We start from the raw sequence: 16701 nt of genomic DNA, 5'->3' as shown, positions 1-16701 counted from the left end.
TAGAGAAACTTGGCGATGTTTTCAATGTGGAAAAATTGGGCATCTAAGAGCTCAGTGTAGATATGGAGATACAGTGAGAAGACAGGGTGAGAGAAGACCTAAAACCCCATGTCCAAAATGCAACAGAGGACTCCATTGGGCATCAGAGTGTAGAATAATTCAGGGAAATGGGATGAGGGGCCCAGGTCCAGGGCCCCAGGCAAAAAAGACTTGAGGCATGATGGCAGCTAATGTTACACCCAAAGAACCTTTAGAAGGCCAGGACTCTGATTTAATCAATTAGCAGAGAAGCAATCACATGGCAGAAAGGGATTACCTGATAAGTCAGTCAAAAGGCAATCAGATTGCAAAAATGGATTACACTTGGGGAGAATACAGGCCTTTTAAACCAACAGGGCTGTATCCAGTGCAAACAATTCCAATGTAATTGCCAGATGATGAGAAGAGATTTAGAAAGTGGTAAATAGAAGGAAATTAGATAGGTTAACTGCCTGGGAGAGAGGGTTTGCTTGTATTTCTTCAGCAGGAGAAGGAATCAGATGGGTGCCAATGAGTCATATTCGCCTTATCCATCAGAGAGAGACAGAAAAAGAGAAAGACCTCAAAATAAAGGAGAAGATCTAAGAAACATCTGACACTGAAAGAGCATGGCTAATAAAAAGACTGTTAAAGAACTTTAAAACCAGCAGGAATCGTTGGACTTCCTCACACAAGATGAGACTAATGGACAATGGACTTATGGACATTTATAAATTTTCAATTTATGATTATTTGATTATGTTATTTGTCATATACTTCTAGCATGTATTATGTTACTATGTTACTATGTTACTATGTGCTTATGTAATTTATGTAATTATCTGTAATACTTCCCATATTGATGGATTTATGTTTCAAGGTCATGACTGTCCTATGTTCTAAATCAAAAGAAAGGGGGAGATGTTAGGATTACTAAGTGAGAACTGAGGTTGTCTGGACAGTGACAAGGTGAGAATTCAGGTTTTCTGGACAATTACAAGGTGAGAACTCAGGTTGACTTGATAGAAGGAGCAAGCCCATTGGCTGAAGTGGTTCTTCCCAGAAGCCCTTGTATTATCCCACGCCCATTCTCTGGGAGGATAAAGAGGACAGCACTCCAGGAAGAGAAGAAGACTCTGAATTGCATCAGGCTTGACGGGGCTCTCTGCAGGAAGGGAAGTCACTTTGGACAAGAGTTAACAGCAACTGCCTGGAGACAACGGTTCGTTACAGGAAGAAGAATCTGTCTGAGAGATTTGAGTAGACACAGCAGATCTCTTCCCAGAGAGCGATCCAGCAACTTCTGGAGACGACAGCTCGTTACACTCTGGGAGGATAAAAGAGGGAAGTCACTACTCTGGACCAGAGTTAACAGCAACTGCCTGGAGACAACAGAAGAATCTGTCTGAGAGATTTGAGTAGACACAGCAGATCTCCTCCCAGAGAATGGGCGTGGGATAATGCAAGGGCTTCTGGGAAGAACCACTTCAGCCAATGGGCTTGCTCCTTCTATCAAGTCAACCTGAGTTCTCACCTTGTAATTGTCCAGAAAACCTGAATTCTCACCTTGTCACTGTCCAGACAACCTCAGTTCTCACTTAGTAATCCTAACAGAATTGGGTAATCTCTAAAGTTCCTTCCAAGGTCAAATTCATCCCATATAATCCTATAATGTGCATAGAGGGACTCCCTAATGGCCATACTTGCTATTGCTGCCCTGGCGAAATTGGTGCTCTATAGAATCTCATGATGGAGATGAAGTCTGCAGTGCTAAAAAAAAAAAAACAAAAAAAACAATACTATTAAAAATCTCATTGGCTGATGAGATGGAGTACAATCTTTGACCCCTAAGGGAGATTCTAGATATTCAATCCTTTCTTTTGATCCTTATCACCTCTTATTTAGATTACTGCACTAACCTAATCATCTCCTTGCCTCAAGCCTTCAGTCCAATCTTCACACTGTTGCCCAAGAAATTTTTCTTGAGGACAGACCTCATAATATTTTCCCCTTATTTTATCATCTTTGGTGATTCTCTAGGGGAAAAAAAAAATCCAATTTTTCAGTTAAGCTTTTAAAGGCCAATACAACCTAAACCAAGCATCTTTTCCAGCCTTCTTAGATATTTGTCTTCTTTCTGTACTTTGTGATCTATTCAAACCAGCCATCTCTTTGTTTCTCATATAAAACATAACATCTCCATCCCTTTGCACTGGCTGACTCCCATGCCTGGAATGCACTCACTCTTTAGCCTCATAGAGTCTATTTCATTGTTTCAGCTGCAGCACAAGCAACATCTTCTACATACTTTTCCCAATCTCCTTTAATTGTTAATTCCCCCTCCTCACATCTTGAATTTAACTACTTTGTGCACATTAGCAACTATGTAGTACAGTGGATAGAGTGCCAAGCCTGAAGTCAGGAAACCTCATCTTTTGAGCTCAAATCTAGCCTCAGACACATGCTAGTTGTGTGATCCAGGGCAAGTCATTTAACTCCGTTTGCCTCAGTTTCCTCATATGTAAAATGAACTGGAGAAGGAATGGCAAACCACTCCATTATCCTTGCCAAGAAAACCCTATCTGGGGTCAAGAAGAAGTTGGACACAGCTAAAAAATTGAAAAGCAACATTTATATTTACTCACTTTGCATTTATGGCACATATGTTTTTATATGCACTTGTCTCCCCCATTCAAATATGAATTCTGCTTCATTTTTTATGTTTGAATCTCAAGTGCCTGATATAAAATAGATTTTATACACACATATATGTGTGTATATATATGAAAATTTTTGTTTTATTTTTTTCCGTTACACGCAATAACTTTTTAACATTTTTTTTTCAATTTTGAGTTCCAAGTTTTCTTTGTTCCTTCCCTTCCTCTCTCCTTGAGAAAACAAGCAATTTGATATAGATTATACATGTGCAAAACATATTTCTATATTTGGCCAAATTGTGAAAGAAACTATCCCCCACACATACACACAAGGAAAGAAAATGAAAGAAAAATTTAAAAAGTATGCTTTGATCAGCATTTAGATCCCACCATTTTCCCTCTGGAGATGGGTGGCATTTTTCATCATAAATCCGTTAGAACAGTTTTGGGTCTTTGTCTTATTGAGAATAACTAAGTCATTCATAACTGATCATCGTATAGTATTAAATAGTTTTAGTTGACATTTCCACAAGCTACAGATGTGGAGGTTTCGAGAGCTCTTGGTTGGTGAAAGAAGGTTCCATGTTGAAATTTTTAATCTTTCATTTTTGCTATATTCAATAAATGTTGTAGCCACTCTAAGCTCAGTACATTGTCCTGTGAATGTGAATGCTTCTTTGATAGGGAGATTCCAAGGATGGTATGGGAGTAGTGACATAGATCTCTATTCTGAATATTCTTTTGAGCTATATTTCACATTACCTCTTAGTTTAAATGTTTAATCCAATTAGCATACATTTTTAAATGCTTAAAATGCTTAGTTCTGAACGTCAATGGCTACATGGGGCAGCCCTAGAGTAAGTAGTAGGTTGTTTGACTCATGTACCTAAGGGACCATTTGATGAGTGGCTTGAGTAAAGCACCACCTGGTGGAAAAGCCATGTATTACACTCTCACAGGATTGAAAATGTCATGCATGAAATTCATCTCTTGGGTTTAAAGAATACAGCATAGCTGATTTGGACTGAGTATCTTTATAAACTATCCCAAATGTCACAGAATCTCCCTGAAGTTGTTCCACTTACTTATTTTCATCTTTTTCTTAATTTTTGCTTGTAATTACAATAATTTCCAAATATTTTCCCTCCACCGTTTTATATCTATCAAACCTTCCCTTATAGCAATGATTTTATTTTTAAAAATCATTTTAGTTTATCAAATATTTACATTTTACATTTAATTTTTATGTTTAAATTCTAAAAAAATTTAAGTTCCAAATTTGCTCTCCTCCTATTTTGCCCCCTTCTTGAGAAGACAAACAATTTTATATTAATTATATATGTGAAGTTTCTAGTGCAGCAGTTCATTACCTGGACATTAACTTGTTTTTTTTTTTAATTTTGATAATCATATTTCAACATAATTGGTTTCCTTTGCAATCCTATGTAATTTATGTGTTTCTTGAATCCCAAAGTCCAAAGTTATGGGACTGTCTCCTCATAATGGAGATCGATGTTCCATGCTTATCTGAAGGGTGGGACATGGTTGTTGGGAAGAATTGGAAAGGAGAGCTTTAGTCTCTTCAATCTTTGAGTCTCTTCAGCTTTCTTCAGGTCTCCAGCTGTTTTGGATTTTTTTTGGCTTCCAGTTTCCAGATAGAAGATGGATGACACTAACCTTATTTCAGGTTGTTGAAGAAAAAATAAGATTTTGAAAAGAAGTTGAAAAGAGAGAAGCTGCTAATCTCCATCATGTCTCCATCCCCAGCTTGCTACACTAGTGCTTAGGGGATTTCCCCTTGGGTGAGATCTGGGACTCTCTTGGTTAAATTGAGTTATCTTGTTCCCGATGGGAGAGCTCTATCACTTTGTATTATTTGGTATATATCCTCCGATATATATATTCTGAATTCTGTATGGCTTTCAACTATATAAACTGATTATTATTTGTGTTTCTTTGCTACCTGCTATATGTGTATTCTCCTTGGGACAGGTATTTTGTGTGAAGCAAGTCAATCCTTGAATATAAAGCTAAGAGTCATCCTTTTCCCATTAATGAACAGTGATCAGAAATTTAGCTTGAACCTAAAAGCTACATCTCTTGGACTAATAATATTTAAGGGAGCAGATAAATATCATTTTTAACTTGGTACCCCCTCTCTCTGAGAAGAAAAGAGTGGCCAAGCTTCTGGCCCCAAACTTGTTTTCCCTCCCGGCAGGAATTAGTCTCTCTTGGAGAAGAATGGGGAAAGAAGTGGCTAAAGATGTTTATTCTACCACTTTTTGAGCCACATGACAATACACCCATGGTACACATGGGAGGCAGTCTTCCTCCATATGCATTTAAAATATTATTTTTGTTTAATTGTTTTCATCTGTAACTGGGAAAAATAAAATATTAAGTGAGATAAAAATATTATTTTTAGTAAAACTTCACTAAATTGCCAAAGGGGTCCATTCCATCATCCCACAAAAAGATTAAGAACCACTATTCTGATTTATTTCCTTATTGCAAATAGTACCTGGTTTTTGTTTAATTAAGATATACTTTCAAAAAACCATACTATAATGGCTTTTCTGTACCTATTCTTTTTAGTTAGTTTTTTTGTTTTTTAGCATAAATAGTCTTCTTAATCAGAACCCTTTTTTTGGGGGGGGGGTGTAGTGATGTAAACATGTGGGTTTAATTATTTTAAATATGCTTAATTGCACCAATTGTCTTCTTAATGTGAAACCATCCTTCTATTTCTGATAAATTCCAAAATTGTTTTAGTGAGTAATGTTTTAGATATTTAACTGTAGTTTTTTTGTGTGAGAATTTTATGAAATTGAATTAATTCTTCAGTTGGCTTCTATATATTTCTATCTATCTGGATATTTCACAAACATTTCAAATTCTACATATCCAAAATAAGACCTATTACCTTTGCCCTTGAACCCACTCTTTTTCAAACTTCTCTATTTTTGTCAAATGCACCACCATTCTCCTACTATGTCTTTTCCCTCTTCCTCCCACAAAAAACATATCTAGACAAGCAGAACAATTAATCACATCCAATAAACAAACAAACAAATTAAATTTGAATTCATCATTTCTATCTAGAGGAGAGTAGCAAGCTTTACCTTGATTACTCTGGAATTATGGTTGGTCGTTTTGATCAGAGTTCCCACATCTTCCAAAGCGTATTGTCTTTACAATGTTGGTATTATATTAATATATTACACAATGTTGTTCTTCTGGTTCTGCTCACGTCACTTTGCAAGAGTATGCAAGTCTTCTCAGGTTTCTTAGTAGAGGGATAAAGTAGGGAAATACAGGCACTGCAAAAACAATAAAAATCAACACATTTAATTTTTTCCCCTGAGGCAATTGGGGTTAAGTGACTTACCCAGGGTCACACAGCTAGAAAGTGTTAAGTGTCTGAAACTAGATTTGAACCCAAGTCCTCCAGACTTCAGGGCTGGTGCTCTATCCACTGTGCCACCTAGCTGCCCTAATACATTTACTTTTAAAGATATTTTAAAAAAAATCATGATCTCAATCTATTTCCCTGAAGAAGGGGTAGTATCTTCATCAGCATCTGCATGCATCCTTCATAATCTCCTCCAATAGGTGGTATCTGACTCCCTTCCATAATGAAGGATGCCTTTCATGACACTTGGCCCATACTTGCTTTGGAGCTCTTTCCTCAGATGTAAAAATTCCTAATTATGGCTCTGTTCAAAAGGCTTTGATTTCTTCATCAGTAAAATGAAAGGATTGGACAGGATGGTGTCTAAGATCCCTTCCAGCTCTAATGTTATATGATTATGTGACTAACTGAATGGAGAAGGAGAAAAGCATATTCTAATTACTTCTGAATTCTTAACTGCAGATGTACTTCCCAGAATATTCAGAAACCTTACTCCCTAAATTATAATGTGCTGTAACTTGTTTCCTACTCTAGAGTATAAATATAGGGGCATATGTCTCTTCCTGGACTGTTTTAAATCCCCATTCACAAATTCTTTACTTAAAGATGGGAGGAAACTAGCCCTCTTCTGCCTGAAAGTTGATAAATTTTTAATTTTTGACTGATTTGCCACCAATTTTCTTTCAATAATGAAAACTACCTTTCTAAGATTTAGTACCATCTCTTTGCAATCATCCCAATCCAAGGGACATTGTCACCCTGGAGACATAAGGTTTGTATTGGGTGTAATCTTCTGTGGATTTAGTTCTCTGCAGTCTCCCCTTTAACAAGGCATAAAATATTGTCAGAACGAATTTCCTCTCCTCCCCAAAGAAAGTTGTTTTAAATGATTAGCTCTGATTGGGCAGATCTTGTGATTTTGTTCAGCCTTCATCTCCTTTAGAGACAATCTCAGGCTCATTAGAAAATTGGTTTCTTCATTCTCCAAAGCACTCCCCAGATGCCACTTAATTATTTTTCTCACCCTCAGAGAGAATAAGTCTTCATTCTTAATCTAAAGCTGACAAAAGTATTCTGCAGTGATGTCAAATGCATGTCTGCTCCTAGCCTATTTCAATATAAGGTCAATAGGCATTTTATGTAGAGTCTGCCAGAGAGCAGGTAAGTATGAAGTAGATAGAGCATTGGACTTCCAAGTAAAGAAGACTCATGTTCATGTGTTCAAATCTAGCCTCAGACACTGACTAGTTGGGTGACTTTGGCAAGTTATTTAACACTAATTGTTTCCATTTCCTTATCTATAAAATGGAGAAGGAAATGGTGAACCACTCCAGTATCTTTGCCAAGAAAATCCATATGGAGTCCTGGAGAGTCTGTTAAGAAGAATTAGACACAACAAAAACTCAGCTAGTGACCATCTTCCATGGTCTTGATCTTCCTGGTTGAAGATTCCAGACATCATCAGGAAGTTGGGGTTCTTCACCTTTTTAAGCTCAAGGTCAGAATGTGGAAGTCATGAGGGAAGAAGAACAAGAAGACCAGTTTGGCTAAACTGTTGGAAGGGCAGTAATGTTGGGAAAGCGCGTTAGTAGCACATTGTGAAGGTTTATCATAATCTTTCTTTCTGAGGTTATATAAATATGATTCTAAAGTTTAAAAATAATAACAGATAAGTAATATTACTTTAAAATTTCCAAAATATTTTTTCTTACAACAACCTCATGAAGTAGTTAAAGAATTTAGCTGAAGAAACTGAGTCTCAGAGGTTGGTTTTTCAGTTTCAGCATTAGATATTCATCTAGGTCTCTTGACTCCAAGTTTTGAGCTTCTTCCATTCCTTCTTGCTGATAAAGCAAGAAAAAAAAATAAAGCTCTGATTCTAAAGTAAGGAACACCTGAGTTTAGCTCTGAACTCAGACATATGCTAGCTGTGCCACACTGAGCAAGTTATCAAATCTGTTGTTGTATCTCAGGATTGTTGTGGGGATCAAATGAGACAATAATCATTAGTCTGATCCAGCAATACTACTGCTGAGTCTACATTCCAAAGAGAGCAAAGAAGGGGGAAAAGGACCTATTTGTATAAAAGTATTTAGAACAATTCATTTTGTGGTGGCAAAGAATTGAAAATGGAGGGGATGCTCATCAACTGCATAATGGCTGAAGAAGTTGTGGTATATTGTTGTGATAGAATACTATTGTGCTAGTCTAGCAGTCTAGCAAAACCATACAACACATCAACTCAGGCAGATAGTGTATATCATGTTCCATCCCAGTAAATCCCCTTCCCCACTTTTTGCAAAGAGGTAAATTTTCTCATCTTTTTTCTAAAGACCAACTTGGTCATTATAATTACAGTGTTCAGTTTCCCTTTCTTGGTCTTTCTATTTACATTGTAGTCTTTGTGCATATTATTTTCTCACTCTAAACACTCTCTATGTCATCTAACTCTTCCCATGCTTCTCTGAATCCTTCCTGTTTATTGTTTTCTTGGGATGCAATAATATTCTATTACATGTTTGCTAGAAGTCATTTGGCCATTTCCCAAAGATGGACATAGTCTTTGCATCTAGTTCTTTGTTACCACAAATATTGGTGTGTATGACACTTTTTGTCTTGTCTTTGAAAACTCTGAGGTATGTTTGCATCAACCATGCTGTTTTTTAGGGAACATTATTGCACAATGGAGCAAGCTTAAGATTGGAGGTTGGAGAACCTGGGCTCAGCTCTCTGCTATCAATTACCTCTGGATCTTGGCAGGAATGCCCCGGAGCCAGCTTGTACAGGCTTGTACAGAGCTAATGGCTAAATTTTCAATGTGAGCACTTACATCTGGGAAATTGTCAAATGCTGCAAATCAGGTCTTGTTTTGTTGTTTTGTTGATTTCTAGATTTAAGAAAGTAATGGAGAAATTATTAATAATGCAGATTAAACTCAAAAGTGTGACCTGCCTGCAGTCTGTGCACCACCTCCACACCCTCCACCCTTAGAAATCTCGTTATAAAACATTTACCAGCACATCCCTGATCCTTGGTTATCTTACTTCTCTTTGGGCGTCTCTTTCCTCATCTGTAAAGGGAGAGACTTGAATTAGACTGCTACTTGGATCCTATTCCATGCTCTGCTGGGCGTATCTCATTGAAAGTGTGTGTTAAAATGCTCGTCCATCCTACTGACTGGTCAATGGCAGGCGTTGGGCAAAGATCGCTACCCTAAGTTTCCTGCTCTCTATCCTCTTGATCTCAAGTCACTCCATTGTCCTTAAGGCTCTGAGGTGTTGAAGGCAATTGAAGGTGTAAGGGGAGTTTCATAGGCACACAGGCTAAGCTTGTGCCTCTGAATTCTGGGTAGCTATGCACAGTGATGAGAACGAATTGCTTTCTCTTTAAGAGCATCACATGTCACCTGATTGGCCACAGCTATCTAGGTCTTTCTTTTTGGTGTGTGCTCCCTGCCTCCCTCTCCTTCATCCCCCCCTCTCCTTCATCCCTCCCTCTCCTTCATCCCCCCTCTCCTTCATCCCTCCCTCTCCTTCATCCCCCCTTCTCCTTCATCCCTCCCTCTCCTTCATCCCCCTTCTCCTTCATCCCTCCCTCTCCTTCATCCCCCCCTCTCCTTCATCCCTCCTTCTCCTCCCTTCTCTTTCTTTTTTCCCTTCCCACAACTCCCTTCCCCCCAGCTCCCCACCTGCCTTCCCTCCCTCCTCCTCTCCCCTTTTCTCTGTTACTATGCAGATTTCAGCTTTGACCCAGCTGCAGCAGCAGCAACAGCAGCAGCAGCAGCAGGGATGGGAGACTAGCAACAGATGCTGAGCTCCAAGATTTGTGTTCATAGGGAGGTTGCCTTCCCTCCCTCCTTCCCCATCTAAAGGGGATACAAAAGAAAAAGGCAAGTCTTGACATCTCCAAAAGAGGGAAGATGGCCGTGGCCATTTGAACCAGAAAATGACACCCGAAAGCTCAACTGAGAGGCCGGAGGGGGCCATCGGAGCTGCTGTTACTCCTGGCTTATCTCCCTCTCCGAGCATGGCGGGGCCGGGGGCTGGCTCGGGGCCGGGGGCAGGCTCGGGGCCGGCTCCCGAGAAGGCTGCTTTTCTCAGGAAAGGCACAGAAAGCCTGAGAGAATGGACAGCGCTGGAAGGAACCCAGAAGGGAGATAGCCGGAAGGCCCGCCAGGGTATAGTCTGGAGGAATGTCATCCTGATGGCCCTGCTTCATTTCGGGGCCCTGTATTCCCTCACCCTCATTCCTAAGGCCCAGCTGCTCACTCTGCTCTGGGGTAAGTTGGAGCTCTCCCGTTGTCTCTGTGTTACATATGTGTACGTGACCTCCCTCCCGGGGGACTGGTTTCTTTGGTCTGCAATCCCAGTGACTAGCATATAGTACCTGGCTAATAGCAATGAATAAGGGCTTGCCAATTAAGAAACTGATTTCCTTGCTTTTCATTCAGCACCTACTAACCTTAGGGGTTGAAGAATAGCTTCCTAATGTGAAAAATGTCATTGTCGTTTTTTTTTCCCCTGAGGCAATTGGGGTTAAATGACTTGCCCAGAATCACACAGCTAAGAAAATATATTATCATACCCCCACCCCACCCCCCTTTTTTTTAATGTTCAAAGACTGGGATTTGCAGATCCTCCATTTGTGCCATCCCTTTCCCCACCTTGAATCTAGTTCGATCAAGAGAAATTTTCCTACATTGTTCTTTGGTGGCTCCCTAACCCCAGCTTGTCTCTTGGAACAAGGCAGTTATTTCATTCTAGGTAATCCTCATTTCTTCCTTTGTCTGACTAAGCCTGTTTTCTAGTTTTTTGGCAGATGGGGATGAGAGTCTCTGGGGTCGCATGATGTTGCATGTTTTAAAATCAGTAATGAAGAAATTGAGGTTTTGTGTGGCTTAATCCAGGATTTCTAGGGCGTTTCTGAGGGAGTATTGTTTGTGTCTCTCCTTTCTTGTGGGCGGGTGTCTTTGGGCCCAGAGTTCTGCTCTTATTCTCTTGCATTTCAGTCTCCTTCTGGCAGCAAAGATATTCACACTGTGTACTTAATGAGGAGGAGGACTGTAGTATGTGTGTGTTTGATGGGGATGGAGGGAGGAGCACCTCCTTTAGAACAGAACTGAATCTTGATTCTCATACATACGTTGGCACAGCTCATCCATCTTTCTTCTAACATCCTTGTCTGTTTCCCTCTACTGTCTCTCATTCCCTCCAGTACTACCCCCCAGTTTCTGCTCTCCCATTTGCTATTTGCTTGCAATTCTAGCCTCTGAAGTTTTTTTTGTTTTATGTTTTTTTTTTTTTTCCTGGTGAAAATCCAGGCTCATTCACATTCTCACAATACAATACACTTATTATGCACATGCTCCCCACTCTTGGACCCAGACTCCAGTTCCCTGGAGAGGCACCTGTGGCTCTCTTCACCACCTTCCTCCCAACAATGGAGCTGGGTCCCAGAGATAGGAGATGCTGAAACTCCCGAACTCCTTTGGGGATTTTTGTTTCTATCTTTTTTCAACCTATGACCTCTAACCTCTCCTTTGGAGTCCTTCATCAGGCTTAGAAAGCTTATTTTGGCCTCTGCTGTTGGTGAGCAAAATCTAATAGCCAAGATGAAAGCAATAGCTACAGATCCTTTCTTCAGCTGGAAAATTAAACTAGGTAACCCAGCTTGGTTTTTGTTCTTCCCTTTCTGTGATCTATAAAGGACTGAGGAAGCAGCCTTTTCTATGAACAGCCTTCCACTCCCCTCCAAAAAAAAAAAAAAAAAAAAAAAAAAAAAAAGGAAAAGGAAAGGAGAAGACATTTTTTCCTAAATAGTCTCTTAAATGTCTTGAATTATAGCTTGGTAATGGCTGATTGGCAAATTCTTATGTGGAATGAGAATGGGGGGAGGAGAGAAATGGCATTCCTCCCTGTTTCTGAAAGAAGTATTTTTTTCTTTTCTTTTTAAAAATTACATTATATTTTTTCATTGAACAGAAATCCATCCACTGTCCTTCTGTGTGTGTCTTCCTTTGTCTCCCTGTCTCTGTCTTTCACCTTCTCTCTTCCCCTTCCCCTCACTAGAAAGCAAGGAAAATAGAATTTAAAAAAATACATGTTGAGGACCCTGGCAATTTGTAGAGAAGGGCTTGTATTTGATTTTGGGGTTAATGGAAAGGATAGAGGAGTTTTGTTGTTTTAGAGATCAATGGCAGCAGCCTACCTTGCTTTGGGATTCATGCAAGGCTTCTATTATGTTCTTTCCTTGACAGTCTGTTCTCTAAGGTTGCTGTAAAATTTGTCCGCGATGACCTCTATCTCTATCCCTTTGGCTCTGCATGTTTCCATCTTTTTCTCTCCCATTGTTCTCTCTCTCTCTCTCTCTCTCTCTCTCTCTCTCTCTCTCTCTCTCTTCTGCTTCTATCTCTGTCTCTGCTTCTGTCTCTTTTTGTCTTTGTCTGTTTCTGTCTCTGTCTCTCTGTCTCTCTCTGTCTCTGTTTCTCTGTCTCATTTCCCTCTCTTGTCATTTCTAAATGATAAATGATAAGGTAAACTGCAGAATATGATCACTTTAGAAGGTTACTTGTGAATTGTACATCCAGCATACCTTTCTCTAGGGCTTTCTTTATTTATTTATTTTGGCAATAATGCTAGAGAAAAAAAAAAGCAGAGAGACGTGAGCACTTAACAATATTGCATTTATATAGGTCTTCTCATCCTATGGACCATGTTATTGAAATCCATAGAGAATGTCTCATTGAAAAACTGTCTTTCCCAGAACAAATTTGGGGTTCTAAATAGGGTCTGTCTAGTAGAGCTGGCTTGTGCTGAGGTGGAGAGATATTTGTTTCAACAGACATATTTTGCTCTCTTCTGCTAGGGAAATATGCCAGGGAATTCATTTTACCTTCCTCTGTGAGGAGGATTATTTTCAATTTGAGGCTTGATTGATTTGGTTCCCCATTACTTCACAGAACTCCTGAGTGGCACATAGGGTGTGGCAATTGGATGGCAAATGGGCCAAAGGGTACCCTGTGCGGGCTGCCATTTCCTGGATCTAGCTGTCGATAAAGCCTTTTTATGTCCTTGTAGAATCACAGAATTGTGGAATTTCAAAATTGGAAAGGCTCTGAAGACATCCGATATGATTGTGTCCACAAATGAATTCCTGCCCCTTGCCCCCTACAAGTGGTCCTTCAGTTTTTGCTGGAAGTCTTTTAGACACAGGGAAACCATTACCAACCCAAAGTAGCTTGTTCTATTTTTTTGTATAGTTCTGTTTGTAAGGAAGCTTTTTCTTACCATCGGGTTTAAATCTGTCTGTGCTCTCTACCCCTTGCTCCCAGCTCTACTCTGGGGCTAAGTCAAGCCTAATCTTTCTTCCACAAGACAGCCCTGCAAGTATTAGAGCATAGCTTTTTTACACCTTTTCTTCTTTAGATTAAATACAATCAGTTCCTTCATATAAGCTTTAATGACACGAATTTGAGGCTCTCCACTACTCTGTCACCCTCCTCTGGATATTCTCCTCATCAATGTCTTCTAAAATGCTGAACCTAGAATTAAAAACTGCGAACTAGGCACAGAATAGATTGGTTTAGGAGATCATGGGATCACAAGACCATAGATTTATAGTTGTGATGAGCCTTAGAGGTTTCATCCTTTTCAATTTTCAAATGGGGAAATTGAAATAGTGAATAGGTAAAAAGAAGTAGCAAATAGGAAAGCTAGAATTTGACTCCAGATTCACTGACTCCAAATCAACAATATATCTATTACTATCAAATACTACCTAGGTTACTGTTGAAGGGTGGGATCAGATGCTCTCAGGAGAAGCATCACCTCCTTTTTGGGGAAGGTAGAAAAAATGGGAGGGAAATTTCATCTTTAAAGGATTGTCTTGTTACTAGTAACAAAGGATCTTTGTTACTCTGTCTAACCTGCTTCTCATTATGGGAAAGCTTCCTCTCTCCCCTCTCCTCTTTCCTTTTTTCCCTTCCTTCCTATTCTCCAGTTTAAAGGGAAATGCTATTCAAATTAAGGAGTAACAATTTCTAAATATTCTTTTAAGAATAATTGTAAGTTAATAGCACTTCTAGATGTTCTTGTAGGAGAGATTTGGGCAGCTGGAGAGCAGCAAAGCCCAATGGATTAGCAGTTAGCCAAGAAGAACTGCTGTAGTGCAGATGTTTCTCAGTTGGATCAAAGCCTGTAGTCCAGAGCTGTGAGTTCTTCTGAACCCTCAGAATATGATTTTCCTGCCTCACATGCTTCTGTGCCAGGTTCCTGGAAGGACATGCCCAGATATTGAGGGCATTGGTGGGAGTATAGGATCTAAGTATATGTATGAATTTCTGACATTTTATAATTGATGAATTTGTGAGTACCTCTAAAATAATTATTTCTTTTGCCTTACTATTAAGTAAAAATAGTTATTTTTAAGATCGAGAATTATCATTTTTGTGAGTAGATATTTTATGTAAAAATAATACTTCTCCTGGGCACAGTGGGCACACACAAACTATGCACATTTGCCCTATATTTTCATTTCCTTTCTTTTCCTTCTTTCATAAAAAAATCAAGCCACAAAATACAGGAAAGGACTTCTCCAAGAATAAAATGACGTCATGAAACTACTTCTCTTCTTTTTTCTCCATTTCCCTAATATCTCCAGGTACTGACTCCATAATTTTTCCTAGGTCAAATGCCTAATGATTAGTCCTCATTCTAAATCTCTTTCTTTAGGGGGAATCTATTAGACATGTCCATAAGACAGCTGATTCTTTTGCCCATAGGTGTGATCCATCCTGCCAGATTGGCCTAGTCCATCTTGTCAAATTAATTTTATTGATCTGGTAATATTTAAAGGCCATTAATGGTTCCTTACTGCCTGTTGTATAAAATCCAAACAGCTATGTCTGCCATTTTAAGACCCTCCAAAATCTGTTTTCCATCCACCTCCATAAAGTTGTCTTTCAATATTCTCTGTCAAGAAAATAAACTATGGAACTTAACGTTCCATGAATATCTTCTTTGGTTTCTTGTTTTTGTGCTTTTGCTCTGATATATGAAGTCTAACCTCAACCCACCCTTGTCTCTAATCCCTATGATCCAGCATATATATTAATTGAATTTCTGCCTATTTGTATATTTTTCCTAGGTAGGGTATATGTATTTACACAAGTCTGTCTAGACGTGACTTTTCTATCCATCCATCTCCAAGATAGACTTTGATTCCTGCCAGGAGGGGAAACAGGATCATGGGGCCAGGGGCTGCCTACCCTCTTTTTCTCAGAGAAAGGGTACTGAGCTAAAATTATGTCACTCTTTCCCTTTAAATATTTCTAGTCCAAGGGAAATAACTTTTAAATTTAAGCTGGACTCCTGATTGCTATTTCTTAATGGAGGAGTGCTTCGAGTTTTATACCCAAGGTTTGACTCTTTTTTTTTTTTTTCCAACAAATTCCAGTTCCACAAAAAGTACACTTAGGAAACAACAAATAAAACCATCTATCCAAGCTGATAACAAAACAGAAATAAGAGAAGGCAAGCAGCTAAGAATATATAGCATACAAGACAGAGTAAATGAGTTCTCTCATTGGCAGTCCAACCAAGAAAAACTCAAGAAATAGCTCATCCAAGGTGAAATTCATTGAAGTCTCAGCTGTAGCAAATCAGGGATAGGGACATCATGGAGGTGCCAGCTTTTCCCCAGGTTCTTTTTTTTTCCCCTTCGGAAACTTCAGGAGAATCTAAAATCACTTCTCTTCTTTTTTGAAACTGGAAACTAGAAGACTCTTAGGATCCCACACATTCTCCTTTAATGCTAGTATATAATTTTGAGTAATCAATCTCTATCAATGAGGAAAGTCCCATCTAAATAAGCTTGGAGAGATGATGGATTTTAGATCATTCATGGCTTAATTCACCTTTCTTACAAGCTTCATAGCCCTTTGCTTGTACCTCTCATACATTCATCTTCTTTTGAGTTATTTAAAGGTGTTCTGGATGCAGCTCAAAAAGCTCATGGGAACCAATTGTTAAATTTTCAGGGTGAACATTCATATGTCAGAAATCAGCAAATGTTACAAATCTGAATTTGATGTTTTGTCGATTTTCTAGACTTAAGAGAATGTTAATAATTTAGATTAAGCTTTAAAATGTGTAGTGTGCATGTTTCCCCCCCCAGAGGGGCAGTTAAACATTTATCAGTACACTGTTGGTTATCATTATCTTTGTACAGCTCACCTTCTGTAATGGAAGGCAAGTGCCTGACTTAATTATTTCTGTACATTCCTTTTCACGGTGCATTTCACACAGTATACTCAATAAATGACTATTGATTCAAGAATATGGCTTAATTGCTCTTTCTACTTGACAGGGACTACTTTGGATAATTGAGGAATCTCTCAAGGCTCAAACAATCATTTGACAAACTGTTCTTGGAATCAAGGGATTCAGACAAAAAAAGAAACAAGAGTTTACATTTTATCAGAGGGAAACAATAAGTATAGAGATGAATGTGTGTGTATATATATAATATAAATATATATACATATATAAGATATATATACATATAAGATATATTATATATAATATATGTATACATATATGTATATATATATATATA

At 38.8% G+C, this 16701-nt stretch overlaps 1 protein-coding gene across 1 annotated transcript in view; it reads left to right on the top strand.

Moving 5' to 3' along the window:
- Positions 1-9865: 9865 nt before the first annotated feature.
- Positions 9866-16701, top strand: part of SCD5 (stearoyl-CoA desaturase 5) — a 62487-nt gene continuing 55651 nt past the window's right edge. Inside the window, exon 1 of the mRNA XM_074275495.1 lies at positions 9866-10366. Within this exon, the coding sequence (XP_074131596.1) occupies positions 10033-10366 (334 nt within the window). The 5' untranslated portion in view covers positions 9866-10032. The remainder of the gene's footprint in view (positions 10367-16701) is intronic.

Source organism: Sminthopsis crassicaudata, chromosome 6 (genome assembly GCF_048593235.1).
Source record: "Sminthopsis crassicaudata isolate SCR6 chromosome 6, ASM4859323v1, whole genome shotgun sequence".
Lineage (NCBI taxonomy): Eukaryota > Metazoa > Chordata > Mammalia > Dasyuromorphia > Dasyuridae > Sminthopsis > Sminthopsis crassicaudata.
The sequence above is the reverse complement of the archived record's forward strand: the minus strand, read 5'-3'. Positions and strand labels throughout refer to the sequence as shown.